The 15,348-nt window shown below is 38.2% G+C and overlaps 1 protein-coding gene across 1 annotated transcript; it reads left to right on the top strand.

Annotated features, from left to right (window-relative positions):
- Positions 1–12,373: 12,373 nt before the first annotated feature.
- LOC127215281 (olfactory receptor 7A17-like) lies at positions 12,374–13,336 on the top strand. The gene has a single exon (XM_051175656.1). It carries the CDS (start codon positions 12,383–12,385, stop codon positions 13,334–13,336), a length of 954 nt encoding a protein of 317 aa, XP_051031613.1. The 5' UTR covers positions 12,374–12,382.
- The last annotated feature ends 2,012 nt before the right edge of the window (positions 13,337–15,348 follow it).

Here is a 15,348-nt window from a genome sequence, read left to right as displayed (position 1 = left end):
GCGTTTAACTGGGGCTTACAGTTTCAGAGGTTTAGTGTGTTCTCACCAAGGTGGGGAACTTGGTGACACTCAGACAGATGTGTTGCTGGAGACACAGCTAAAAGTTCTACATTTGGATCAGTAAACAGCAGGTAGACACTGTACTTGGCTTGGGTTCTGAAACTGAAAAACCCATCCCCAGTGACAAACTTTCTCCAACAAGGCCGTATCTCCCAATCCTTCTAAGTAGTGTTGCTCCCTAATGACTGAACATTCAAATATATGAGCCTATGGTGACCATTCTTATTGAAACCACCACATGTACCAATCAATGAGTTTAAATTTTATTTTATGTATTTATCTGTGTTTGCATGTGCTGGGGGAAAAAGTCACAGAACAATTTAAAGGACATTGTGAGTCCCAGAAATCAAACTCAAGTCACCTAGTTTGGCAGCAGGAGTTTTTACTTAAGAAACCATATTTCCAGGCTCCCATGAGTTTAACTAGAGGAATGTGGGTAACACTATTGACCATGAGAAGGCAGTGCACTGCCAAATCTTAGAGGAGCAGAAGACAACTTTTTCTGATGCCAGGACCCTAGATTGTTAAGCAGGAGCAGGCAACTGTGTCACCTGTCACATTTTAATCTTCACTGTCATAAGAGGACCCAAAGGCAAAACTGGGGGAAGAAAGAGCAAATGCATAGGAGGAGACTTCAAAACACATGTGGTAGGTTGTTTCCCCCAAGTATAAGACATTTATCTGACACTTGGAGGACTACAGATTGAAGAGGTACAACACCCAAGAAAAGAAAGAACAGACTCTATTATGTGAAGGTGTCATCAGATTGTGATAGATCCCATTCTCCAAAGGAGACCCACAAAGAAACATCAGGACCATCTATCCTCAGCTCCATGACAGAGGTTCTTAAGGCATTTGTCTCCATCTGACAAATAGAGATAGATCTTAAAAGAGCCACCACTGAGATGTCACCAATGACATTTTTTAGCAGTTGCATCTTAAATCCTTTATTGAAAGGAGATTGGAGCAGCTTACACTGTCAGCCATTCCTGTGCCCTGTACTAAAAACTGATCATTTTAAAGTGATGGACTCTACATGATGAGAGATTACTTTGTTTTGTGAAAATGTTTGTTCTCTGGAGTGGGAATTGCTTGATTGCTTCCTTGCTTGCTTGTTTGTTGGGTTTTGTTTTGCTTTGCTTTGTGGGACTTGGGATCCAAGAGACAGTCTTGTACGTGGTAGATGTGTGCTCTATGACTGAGCTATAGTCCAGTCTCCCTTGTGTTCATCTGAGACAGGGCCTCCCTGTGTAGCTCAGGATAGCCTTGGATTCCTATTCTTCCTGCATCTGTCCCTCAAGTGCTAGGATTAGAGCCAATGATGCAATGAGAACTTAAACTGACCCAGATCTGTGCTGACAGGAGCTAACTGGTTTGATTTTTCCCCTATCTCTTTGGAGGATGGAGGTGGAGGCACCCGTGTGACCAGGCAGATCCCTGCAGGTCAGGCAGTGAAACTCCTCCCAGCAGATTTACTTTAAATCCAGGTTGCCAATGTTCAGTTTTAAATAAGAAAACCTAAGGCTAGTTACATTTAGTGTTGTTGCATAATATACACTTACCTTGTGTCTTGTTTCTCTGAAAGGTTTTTTAGTTGCTGAATTACTAATATTTAGTATTTTTTTCATTCTGATGTGTGCATTAATAATAACTTTTATTATTCCCTAAGCTCTTGATTTTGTTCATCTTTGTTCTCTGTGTTCAACATTCATTTAAGGATCTTATTCAATGGAAGCTTAGTATTTGCACAATAATTAATGTAAGTTATTCTTTGATTTATTTTATTTTTATTTAAATTAAAAACAATCTTATTTTACATATCAATACCAATTCCCTCTCACTCCCATACCCCCATGCCCCTCACCAATCCCCTATCCCACCCCCACATCCATTCCCCAGGGAGAGTGAAGCCTTCCATGAGGGGTCATCAAAGTCTGTCACATCATTTGCGGCAGGGCCTAGGCTCTCCCCCATGTATCTAGGCTGAGAGAGTGTACCTCCATGGGGGAATGGTCTCCCAAAGTCCATTCGTGCATTGGGGATAAATACTGGTTCCACCACCAGAGGCCCCATAGACTGCCCAGGCCTCCTAAAGACACCCACATTTAGGGGCCCTGGTTCAGTCTTATGCTGGTTCCCCAGCTGTCTGACTGGGGTCTGTGAGATCACTTGCTTAGGTCAGCTGTTTCTGTGGGTTTCTTCAGCATGGTCTTGCCCCTTTGCTCATCACTCCTCCCTCTCTACGACTGGATTCTAGGAGTTCATCTCAGTGCTCAGCTAAGCCTTCATTCAGTAGCTGATGGAAGCAGAGACCCACAGCTAAACACTGAGCTGAAATCCTGGAATCCAGTTGTATTCTTTGATTTTTAATAAATAACATTGCTAGATATAGTTATCTCATTTGGCAATTTTGTTTGTGACAGGGCATGAAAAACATGAGCCATGCTTTCTGGCATTAGCATTTCATCTTAAAAACCTATTATGCTAATAGGTATGCCTGTTACCACCTTCCTTTTGCTCTACTCTTGACATGTTAACTATCCATATAGTGGTGGTTTGAGGAAATCCTTTTCAGTACTGATTCCCATCAATTTGTGAATCTGAATGGCTTCCATTGCTGGATGATTGTCCTTTTGTTTTGGTTTGAGAGGAAGACTAGAGTTTGAAATTCACAGAATATGTTTTCAGTTTCTTGGATCTACTTCACAGCCTTCTCTTCTACTCCACAGACTCAAAGGTGCCATCTCTTAATTATTCATTGGGGGTGGCACGCTTAACTGCTGTATTCATGAGAGTTCTTTTTCCTTTAGTCACCTCACTCTAAGGATTCCTTATCTTCATTCCTTTCTAGTCTTTCAATCCAAATCATCTACTCCACTGCTATTTTTCCAATGGACCATTTTACTTACTGAGCTTTTTCCTTTAAACATTCCAGGTTGTATTTTCTTTCAGAATCACTCTTTGCTGAATTTGTCATCCGAGATGCTCAATGATTCTTGCAAGCTTGCTGTGGACTCTATGTAACCCATCTTTTTGAACAGTCTTCCAGTTAATTACTGGAATTACCCCTTTTGCATGTTGTGCCTGTCACCCTATCACTTCTGAACCAGTTGTTGCCTACATCTTCACTTTGTGAGTGATATCATTCCTTGCTTGCTTTTTGCCATCATCTTGGGTTTCCATGTTACCATTTGTGCAGGGATAGAGAGCTCTTCCCATATTATAAAAAGTGTCTTCATAGTATCCTCTATGTATACCCTCAATTCCCAGTGCTACACAGGGAGAGAAAGAACTTCCAGAACACTAAAACAAAAAATGAAACAAAATAAAACTAAGGAAACATAAAATACCAGTAACTACAAAAATATGTCTAGAAAGCATAGGACAATTTATGGTAGTAAGTTTTTAAAAGGCAATATAGCTGGGACGGTGAAGTAAAATGCACTAGTGCACAAGTTGGCTTTGACAGTCAACCTGACAAGATATAGACTCACCTGGAAAAGAATATTAAAGTGGGGTTATCTAGATCAGGCTGTGCTGTGGCCATGTCTGTGGCATATGTCTTGATTGTTAATTGATGTGATGCCAACCCATTGTGAGCAGCACCATTTCATGGTCTGGCCTCTGAACTATGTAAAAAAATCTAAAAAAAAAAAAAAAAAAAAACCTGGGACAAATGGCTGAGAGATGCCTATTTACACATTAATTCATTAATTCATGCATGGCCCCCAGGCTCTACCAGAACCCCTCAGTCTCTAATTGTTACAGATATGGCTGGAATACCCTACCCTCTACCCTGAAAGCATAGGAGCTGGGCTGCCCTTCCCCCAGTGAAGCTTCTCTATATAATTCAGAGATTTTAGTTACCCGCCCCTTGTGTACCTTTCTCCTCCTGGCTGCTACACCTGGTCCCCTAGGTCCCCTACTTTCCTTCCCACTTTTCCTCCTGCTCTCCCTGCATGGACCAGCTCAGTCTGATCATGTCCATTCTGGACTCCTGGATGTCCCTGCCTCTGACTATACTCTCCCACACATCTGTAATAAACTTTCTAAACTTACTTCTCCTCCACACTTAAGGGAAGTCCTGTCCCTTCCTCTCCTTTTTATTTCTTTCTTTATTTACTAAACAGGCAAACAAAGAAGCACATAGTCTCCCCATGCTTTTGTCTATGAAACTGATATAACTAGGTACTTCATCCTGCTTTGGCATGCAAAATTATGAACTGTAACTTGCCTTTCTGCCCCAAGTTACATTTTTGTTTGGGTATTTGTCACAGCAATAAAACATAAAGTAAAATGAAAATTAAAACAGAGAAGAAAAGAAATGAAGGGAGAAAAGAAAGGTTAAGAAAGCCAGATGATAGAATCTGATGCTCAAATGGGGGGGATCATAAAATTTAAGAATACATATGAATTATTGGAAATATGAATCTGAAATCTGAAATGAAATATGAATCTTGAAAAATAAAAAAAATCCAAACAATATTAAGATATGTCTGGGGGGGGGAATAGGTGAAATAAAGAAACAAAACATACAGGTAGAACATTTCAACCATTTCCACTGTGGTGGTTTGAATAAATCACATAACTCCACATATTTGAATGTTTAGGGAGTGCTGCTATTTGAAAGGAGCAGGAGGTGTGGTCTTGTTGGAGGGAATGTATCACTTGGCATGGGCTTTGAAGTTTCCAAATATCAAGCCAGATGCTCTCCCACTGCTGCATGCAGATTCAGACATAGAAATCTCTGCTACTTCTCCGGTACCCTGTGTGTCATATGTCACCATGTTCACCTGCCACGAAGATAATGGACTAAACTTCTGAAACTTCAAGCAAGCCCCAATTAAATGCTTTCTTTTATAGGACATGCTGTGATCATGGTGTCTCTTCACATTAATTGATCATTGATTAAGACATCCACAAATAGTGGAATCTGCTAGCAGGTTGAGGTTACTGGGTGGGGGCTCATGTTGAGTGATGCTCTTAATTCTCACCTTACCAATTAGTGTTCTTTGTTATCGAAGGGCTGTGTTAAATGAATCAATTTCCTTCTTTGCACAGGAGAAGCCACTGCCAACACCAACATGCTTTTGAGGCTATCATTAGGTACTATATCTACTCATTACAGGAACCTCAATTTTCTTGTACTGAAGTAAGAAAGTAACAAATAAAGCTCACCTGAGGATTAGAGTGCCACATTAGCTGACCATAGAGCACAGGCAGTGGTGATACTACCACACCTTTAATCCCAGCACTTGGGAGACAGAGACAGATGGACCTCTGTTAGTTCAAGGCCACCCTGGGATACACAAAATTGATCCACTCTAAAAGAAAAACAGAGCTAACACAAAGGTGATCCCAGCTCTTGGGATCACATACCTTTAATCCCAGCACAAGCTGTATATAATCACAAGGTCAAGTGTTTAGAAATATTATCTAAATAACAATATAAGATGATGGGAGATGCCATTATGTATATATAGTTCTCATACTGGTTAAGGCCAATAGGAAAGGAAGATAGGAGGGACTAGGAGACAAGGAGGAAATAGGAAGTAGGAAGGAGGAGTCAAGATGGAGAGTCTGAAGAAAGCAGTATGCCGCTGGCTCCCTGGTAAGAGAAATACATAGATCAGCAGAAATGGGTTAATAATTAAAGGCAGAGCTAGCCAATAAGAAACAAGTAACCGGGCCAACAGTATTGTACCAAATACAGAGTCTCTGTGTATTATTTGGGGCTGGCGGCACGGCAGCAGGACAAGACCAGGCGGCGGCAGGAGGAAAAACCGTACTCGATACAATAAGTGACTTGGGTAATCTGAAGCAAACCATGCCTATTTGCATGAAAGTACATTCAAAGAACAAGTGTGCTTGAAGGAGATGTGATCATAAGGCTCTTGGGGTTTCTTGAAGATTTTTCATAAGCAATTAGTACTCCTCAAATGGCTTCATTCTTGGACTGTGTCCCAACATCTAACCTGCCTTCTCACTAAACTTGAACATCATAATGTTTCAAGTTTCTGAATGCTGGTGCATTTCCCTCAGAGCACACATCCCATCCAGTCCCAGCTTTTTTGTATGTATGTCTGTTGTTTTTCATGCCCCAATCAGATCAATCCCAAAGCCATACAGGTCATGGTATCCCATCACTAACTCTACTCTAGCTTCCTTATTTTTCTTATAGTTTCCATTGCTGCCTCAAATGGAAACCAGCTACAAAGAAAGTGTTTGTGTTCCTACCTCCCATCCTATTTCGACTGAGTCTTGATATTATATAATATTATGGCCTTTCATTATATCACTCTATAAGTGTGAATAAAAACCATAAAGTTTGTATGTTGTCTAGTCTACTAATATTTTCAGAAAAAAAATCACTTCCCTAGATTAACACTTGCCAGTATCACAAAGAATGCCAGTCTTTTGCCAGTAGGGCACTTTGCATAGAATGGCCATTACCTGGTTATAGCTTTTAGCCTATTATCACTTCATATTTAAAGTTGGAAGTGTGGCTTCTTTCTTGGTTTTCACTCTATTGCATTTCAGTTTTTCTGCTTTATACCCTAAGATTTTGCAAAAACAATAACAAAACAACCTAAAATGGTAGATGGGATGAAATAATTAAAATTGGGTGAGAAATTAAAGAACTAGAAATGCACACATACACAAATACAAACACATGCACACACACACACACACACACACACTAAAATAAATAAATAAATAACAGGATCTTTGAAAACATATATAAAATTGACAAACTCAGCCAAATTTACCAAAAGAAGAAGACAATAAACTCAAATTAACAATTCTTCAGTACACATTAGTATGTCTACTGGTGTCATCTTGTTCAGGTCTTCTTTGGGAAGCCATAGCATTGAAGCTACTTGGATGCAGCTCCCCTGTTATTTCTAGGAGACACAATCTCAGAGTTGGCTTCCTGGTTCTCTGACACTTAAAATATTTCTACCTGCTCTTCAGAGATGTTCCCTGAGCCTTGGGTGTGAGAATTGTGTTGAAGACATATCAATTAGAGCCAAAAAAACCTACAATAATTTTTTTTTTTATGAGGCTGGACTCTAGTACACGATGTAACCAAAGTCCACTTCCTAATTGTGTCATTAGTTTCTTTGATTTTTTTTTTATTTTCTTGAGTACTTTGCATAGTCTTGACATTAATACTCTATCTCATGTGTAGCTGGCAGATTCTTCTTCACCCAATGGGCTCCCTTTTCTGAGTCTTTCTTTTCTGTTCAGAAAGAAGCTTTTTAGTTTTAGGAGGGGAGATTTGTCAACTGCTGGCCTTAATTTCTAAGTGAATGGGATGCATTCAGGAAGCCATTTCTTGCACCTAATGTGGGGTCATCTTTTGGTACACTGTAATGATGTGTCTTTGTCAAGACAACTTCTGAATAATTTGATAAAGAGCTGAATGGCCAGTAGCAAGGCAGGAGAGGATAGGTGGAACTTCCAGGTAGAACTCCCAGATAGGAACTCTGGGAAGAAGAGGGGTGAAGAAATCACCAACCAGACACAGAGGGAGTCAGAAGTACAATATGGAGGAGAGGTAATGAGCCATGTGACACAATATAGTTTAATATAAACATATCAATGTACGTTATAAGAGATAGTTTGGAAGACACCTAAGTTAAGACTACACTTACATAATAAAAAGCCTCTGCATCATTATTTGGGAGCTGGTAGTCCAACAAAAGTCCAATACACACCTATACCATAAAGGCTACTGCCTATATTTTCTCCTAAAGTATCAGAATTTCAGGTTTCACATTGAGATCTTTGATCTATTTGGAGTTGGTTGTTTGCAAGGTGATAAATACAGGTCTCATTTCATTCTTCTGTATGTATATATCCAGTTTTCCTAGTACCACTGTTGAAGATGCTGTCTTTCCTCTAGTGAGTACTTTTGATGACTGTATTTACAGATGCTCATATTTGGATTATTTTGTTCCATTGATCTATATGTCTGTTGTTGTTGTTATTGTTGTTACGTTGTTACCATTGCTCTGTATTACAGCTTCAAATCTGGTATTGTAAGCCTTCCAGCACTGATGCTTTTGGTCAGGGTTGCTTTGTTTCTCTTGGGTTTTTTGTGCTCCCTTGTGAATTTTAGGATTTTTTTTTCTGTTTCAGTGAAAAAATGTCATTGGGATTTTGATATGGATTGCATTAAATCTGTACATTGCTTTTGGTAAAATCATCATTTCAAAATATTCATTCTACCAATCAATAAGCACATGAGGTCTTTGTTTTTTATAGTGTCTTTCTTCATAAATTTAAAGATTTCATTGTTTCAGTCTTTAACTCCCTTGGTTATATTTATTCCTAGATATATTTTAAGCCAGTGTAAATGGGAATGTTTCCATGATCCCTCTCTTGGCATGCTTGTGATTGGTGTATAGACTTTACTGATTATTTCCTTTCCTTTCCTTTCTTTCTTTCTTTCTTTTTTTCTTCCTTCCTTCCTTCCTTCCTTCCTTCCTTTCTTTCTTTTTTCTTTTTCTTTTTTTTCTTTTTTTCTTTGGTTTTTAGAGATAGGTTTTCTCTGTATTGCTTTGGAGCCTGTCCTAGATCTAGCACTGTAGACCAGGCTGGCTTCAAACTCACAGAGATCCGCCTGCCTCTGGCTCCCTAGTACTGGGACTAAAGGCATGTGCCACCAATGCCTGGCTTACTACTGATTTTTGTAGCTCTATTTTTGGACTCTACCCTCCAATAGTCACTCCATTTACAGACATCACTTTCTATTATATTATTTCTCTTTCACACTTTATACAACCCCATTCTATTTTTCTATCTTTCAAAGTCCCTTTCTGTGGAAAACCTTTCTTCCCATGAGCACTTAAATAATTTTTTGACTTCTCTTTGAACTCCCAACAAGGCACTAACATCTAAACATTCAAAGATAACACAAACAAGAGAAAACATGTAGGTCTGTGTTGCCTCATTTAGTATGAGTGTTTCTAGTTTCATCAATTTACCTGTGATTTTCATAATTTCATTTTTCTTAAAAGCTGAATAATATTTGATTCCATTTGTTGATAGATATCTAGGTTGTTTTTCTTTTCATCTGAATAATGTGAATAGAGCAGCAAAGAACATGAGTGATTTTTTTAATTATAAAATATTTCTAAGATAGAGAAGCAACTAGAAACACTAATTTTGTTAAACACAAAAAATACATTAGACATGAAGACATGTAGTATATATTGCATGGTTTTGTATCAAAGGATTATAGATTAGTGTCTTGTAGAAAAGATGAATATTAAAACATGGATTTATAAGTTTCTCTCTCCTAAACACAATGAGAAAGCTTTGGAACACGTTGGACCCAGAAAAGATAAATATACTAATCATAAACTAGAGAAAACTTTAATTGGAGGTGTTTGTTCTGAGCTAGAGTTTTAGATCTCTGGACACCAGGAGATTCCATGGAGAAGTAACAACAGCAACAAATGATTCACATGGCAATAACCAGGTGTCTTGGGGAGAAGGGAATCAGCAGGAAACAAATTGGTTTCTATTAAGAATCACACCCCATGGGGAAATGATTGGTGGAATGGTGGAATAATCAGATGGATGTACCTAATGAGCAGATATGTTCCTTAGTGTATACAGTTTTGGTTTGCACATGGCGTGGTTATTTCTTTTAATGTCCTCAACATTTCAGGATCTGAGGATCGACTTGCTGTCATCTATTACACAGTGTCAGACTCCTCTGTTTAGACAACTCATCCAGGTGAGTCTCAAAGACACCACAGCAAAAACAGAGAAGACAAGAGTATTTGCCTAAAGACACTGAGAGTCAGTCCAGCCAAGCTGATCTGATGGATAACTCAGAGGTGGCTATGTGGGTTTTCTTGCTTCTTCAAGGAAATCACAAATTCTTGTAACTCATATTCTAGGAACAGATGGGAACCTTTAAGTCAGCAATTCAGGGTTATTGTTGACTGTAAAGTGGTGTCAATGGGAGGCAATTGAGGGGCTTGAGGGAATTTCATGTAAGCAAGTCATAGGTCAAGGATTCTTGTGGGTCATTAGGTAGAAAGGAGAAATTTCTCATTACATACAGTGACTAAGAGGAGGAAGTTAGAGCATTTCTTAATTCTGAGTTCCAGTCCAGTACTGGTCTGAGTTGCTTATTATTGCTATCCTACAACTATTTCCTACTTAAAAGCATATCAGTAGAATTTTGTTTTTACTATTTATATATTTTTGTAGTTGCTATTTTGATCATATGTACTGAAAACAAATTCTTAAGTAAAATATGTCTATGTTTTTTCTTCTGAGTTTTTCATCTCATCTAGTTCACCCACGAACTTTAGATTTTAATTAATTTATTCATGATTTTAAAACTCAACTAAAACATGTTCTTGACTTGTGATAAATGTCCACAAATAGCATTGCCAGTGCAGCTTCAGTGGGTCAAATTATTAGAAGGTCATTGTTCATTGAGTCTTTTAGTGTAGATTATTGCTAAGTAATAGGAAACAGATGGATGAATGAATAGATAGATAGATAAGATAGATGATAGATAGATAACACTCATTTATTGGTAATTTATTTTTATTTAATTCTTGCTGATGACCCTGAATCTATAAGGTACAATTGTTTGAAACTCTTTCACTTTATCTATAACCCCTGACATTCTTTGCATGCCACAAATGATAATTTTCTTTTTCTCACTGTTGTTGTTCTCTACAGTGCATACATATTCCCTACCACTGTGAAGGTGCGAAAGTGAGCAAAGGAAGTGAGGTCTACTCAGAGATCTTGCACCTCAATGTCCAGTCTTAGGATACTGTGTGTGTGTGTGTGTGTGTGTGTGTGTGTGTGTGTGTGTGTGTGTGATGTGATGGCAGCAAGGATTATCATGTACAAGATTGAATTAAGTGTGAAGGAGAGGTTTTCTGGTGAGTGCAGGATTTCAGAGAACATGTTGTTGGGAGGTTTTTGCATACTGGAGGAAACAAGAAGCAGAGCTGGAATAGTCTTATTGGATTTTGTAAAGATTTCAAAATGAAAGTTTCAGGATAACATTGGAAGCACGACTATAGTGTGACTGAGACAAGAAGCACATGATGTCAATAAGAGACCAAGAACCACATGAGAGCATGAGACTTGCTTTGTGACTTGTTTTCAAAAAGTGTGTGCATTGATGTGTGTGTGTGTGTGTGTGTGTGTGTGAACGTGTGTGTGTGTGTGTGTGTGTGTGTGTGTGTGTGTGTAGTCTATCTGACTGTGAGAGCAGAAGTAGATTTGATAGGACAGTATATTCCAAAATATGACACATAGACACATATAATAGATGCCAGAACACACAAAAAAGTGACTTATGTAAATAGCAAACAGGCAATTTCAATTGACAAAACATCTTTTCAGACACAGTAAGATGAAAATGAAACTAGTGATCAGAGTCACTACTGGTATCCTTATGTCTCAGCAGCATCAAGGGTTCTTTGCTTCTCATCATTTTCCCCTGCCACAAGTTCTGATCATTTGTGACTTTGAAAGACTCTATTTTTAAAAAATATTTTAAAATGTTTTATGCAATATACTTTCATCCTATTCTTTCCTCTCTCATATATTCATCCCCTCTCTACCCACCTTACTCCACATTCTTCACCGTCTTTCATTCTCCTGGCTAAAAGCTTAAAACATCTGCAATCTCTTCCTTGTTTTTCTTCATGAGTTGTTCTTTAGAAAAATACATCACCAATTGTGGTATAGGGCATGTGGAATAACAAGGCACTGAGTCATGGTTGATTTGGTCCTGGCCTTTTTACCTTCCTTGTTTAAAACCTTCCTGTAAATGTAATGGAAGATAGCATCTTCTTTATAGAGACTAGAAAGGTTTTGGATTCTCCTACCAATTTTGGCCCCTGTTTCCTTATACAAGAATCACCTTCCCATTGAGTTGGCAAAAACATATCAATCACCAATCCAGACAATACCCTAAAGGCTTGCCAACAGGTCAGTCTATGGAGGCTTCTTCTTTTTTTTTCCTTTTTCAATCAAGATTCTCTTCCCAGAAACATCTAGTTTTGTGTCAAGTTGAAACCCCATCCAGCAAAAGGGTAAATGTTTAAATATTTCAATTTGTAACTTATTGAGAAAAGGCTGTGAATGAGTGAAGATTTGCACATCAGAGATGGTTAGGGTGAGGAGTATGTCAAACTAGACTTATGTGCAAATCACAAGAATTCAGGGGTTGATTGTAGAATATGATAGTGTATCTACATTGTTACATAATTATATCATTACATTTTTTTTCTATTTTTTTTTTTTTATTTTTAGTAACGTAAACCACATGGAGCCAAAGAATGACACACAAATTTTACAATTTCTTCTTCTGGGAATTTCAGAGGACCCAAGGTTGCAGCCTGTCCTCTTTGGACTGTTCCTGGCCATGTACCTGGTCACAGTGATAGGCAACCTGCTCATAATCCTGATCACTATCTCAGACTCTCACCTGCACACACCCATGTACTTCTTCCTCTCCAACTTGTCATTTGTGGACATCTGCTTCAGCTCCACAACTGTACCAAAGATGCTAGTGAACCTCCAGTCACATTGTAAGTTCATAGTGTATGAAGACTGCATCACCCAAATGCTTTCCTTCATATTCTTTTCAGGACTGGACATCTTACTGCTTACCATAATGGCTTATGACAGATATGTGGCCATTTGTCACCCCCTGCATTACACAGTCACCATGAATCCCAGACTCTGTGTGCTGATGGTTCTGGTATCCTGGATAGTAAATGCCCTGCATATCTCATCACAAGGCTCCATGGTGCTACAGTTATCCTTCTGCACAGAGTTGAAAATTTACCACTTTTTCTGTGAACTGAATCAGGTGTTACAACTCACCTGTTCTGACAATTTTGTTGCTGTTCTAGCCATGTATCTTTTACCTGTGTTGATGGCAGCTGGATCCCTTATTGCCATCCTCTGCTCTTACTACAAAATAATTTCCTGCATTCATGCCATTTCATCAGCTCAAGGGAAGTACAAAGCATTTTCCACATGTGCATCTCACCTCTCAGTTGTATCTTTATTTTATTGCACAGGAATAGGTCTTTATCTGAGTTCTGTTGTAACAGAAAACTCACAGTCAACTGCAAGAGCTTCAGTTTTATACAGCGTGGTCACACCTATGCTGAACCCCTTCATCTATTGTCTGAGGAATAAAGACATTAAAAGTGCTGTAAAAAGAGTTTTGGAGATAGAAACAAAATTACACCTGTTGAAATCCCCATGACTGCTGGACAGATCTGAGATGCATTGATCTTATTGTAGAAGTAGAATATGCTCCTTCTATTGTATTCTTGGAAGCTCTCTTTAACTGGGTGTATCTTCACTCCTCATTTTATAATCCTATCTATCATACTTCATTATCACTGAAATATGCAACTATCCCCATGTAGTAATTTTCTGTGTTTTGTCAACAAATACTTCAAAATATTCAAAGACATGATACAGCATGTTTAAGTATAATTTAAACTCAAATGACATATATAACAAACTTTCTCTTCTTTAAAATACTAAAAAAAATTTACTTTTAAGGAAAATTGTACTTGGTGCACAAAGCTCTGTATATAAATTCATGGTGAAGTAAAATCAGAAACTTTGGTTTTTCAATATGTTTCCTTCATCTCACAGTGATGAGCTAATTGCACTTTCTTGTAATATAATATTAGTATGTTATGGCTGGAAATTATATTTTATTCTTACGTTTAAAATTCCATTTCTATTTCAGCTCACTGTCCTGTGTATACCATCGTGTCATCCAATCCAGTGTTTGAAGTCTTAGTTACAATAATGAGACAATTTGGTAGCTTCTATGTACACTAATAAAGAACTTGGTAGAGCAACAAATTGGGGAAATTATCACACTCATGATAGGTACAAAAATAATGTACTTAAGAATAATCATATCCAAAGAAGAGAAAGATCTCTAGAACAAAAACTTTAAGACATGGAAAAAAGAAAATAGAGATAGAAATTAGACCTTCAATGATCTAGGGTTGACAGAATTAATATTGTGAATATTGCCAAAAATCTAATGCAATTTCCATCAACATTACAGTACTATCCCTCACAAAAATAGAAGAAATTCAAACTACACATGAAAATACAGAGTCACATAGACAAAGCTATTCTAAGCAGAGAATACTGCCCAAGATACCACAATATGTGACCTCAAACTATACTATAAAGCCATAATAAAAAAGACACTGCATTGGCCAGGCAGTGGTGGTGCATGCCTTTAATCTCAGCACTCAGAAGGCAGAGGCAGGCAGATCTCTGTGAGTTCGAGACTAGCCTGGTCTACAAGAGCTAGTTCCAGGACAGCCTCCAAATCCACAGAGAAACCCTGTCCCTAAAAACAAACAAACAAAATGTACTGTATTGGCACAAAATGTACATATAGAGTAATGAATCACCATAGTTGCTTAAATGAGAATATCCTCATAGGCTTTGACATTTGAATTATTTCGTTCCAAGTTGGTTATGCAGTTTGAAGAGGCTTAAGATGTATGGCCTTGCTGGAGGAAATATATCATTGGCTGTAAGCTCTTGGGTTTAAAAGCCTTGTGCTCTCCCCAATTTGCTCTCTGCTTCTTGCTTCAGGATGTGACCATTCCTGGTTCAGTACGTGAGCATTCTGCTTCTGTTCCTGACACAAGGCCTGCCACCTGCTGCCTTCATGAAATCTTAAACTATCTAGAATTACATGGCAAATAAAATCTTCTCTCTCCAGGTTGCTTTGGCGATGCTGTTTATCACAGCAATAAAAACATAACTAATATAAATAGAACAGAGGCTCTCCTTTTGTTGTCTTATTGCCTTAGCTAGAACTTCAAGTACAGTATTGAAAAGATATGGAGAGAGTGAACAGCCTTTACTTGTTCCTAATTTTAGAGGAATCACATTGAGTTTCTCTCCATTTATTTTGATGTTGACTGTTGGTTTACTGTAAATTGCTTTTATCATGGTTAGATATTTTCCTGTTATCCCTGAGCTCTCTAAGACCTTTATCATGAAGGGATATTGAATTTTGTTGAAGGCTTTTTCAGAATCTTGTGAGCTGATCATGTGGCTTTTTCTTTTTCAGTTTGTTTATGTGGTGGAGTACATTGCTGGATTTTTGTATGTTGAACCATCCCTGCATCTCTGGGATGAAGCCTACTTGACCATGCATGATGATTTTTCTGATGTGTTTGTGGATTCCATTTGCCAGTATTTTACTGAGTGTTTTTGCATCAATGC

Source organism: Phodopus roborovskii, unplaced genomic scaffold (genome assembly GCF_943737965.1).
Source record: "Phodopus roborovskii unplaced genomic scaffold, PHOROB, whole genome shotgun sequence".
In the NCBI taxonomy this organism is placed as follows: domain Eukaryota; kingdom Metazoa; phylum Chordata; class Mammalia; order Rodentia; family Cricetidae; genus Phodopus; species Phodopus roborovskii.
This window is presented reverse-complemented; position numbering and strand designations above follow the sequence as displayed.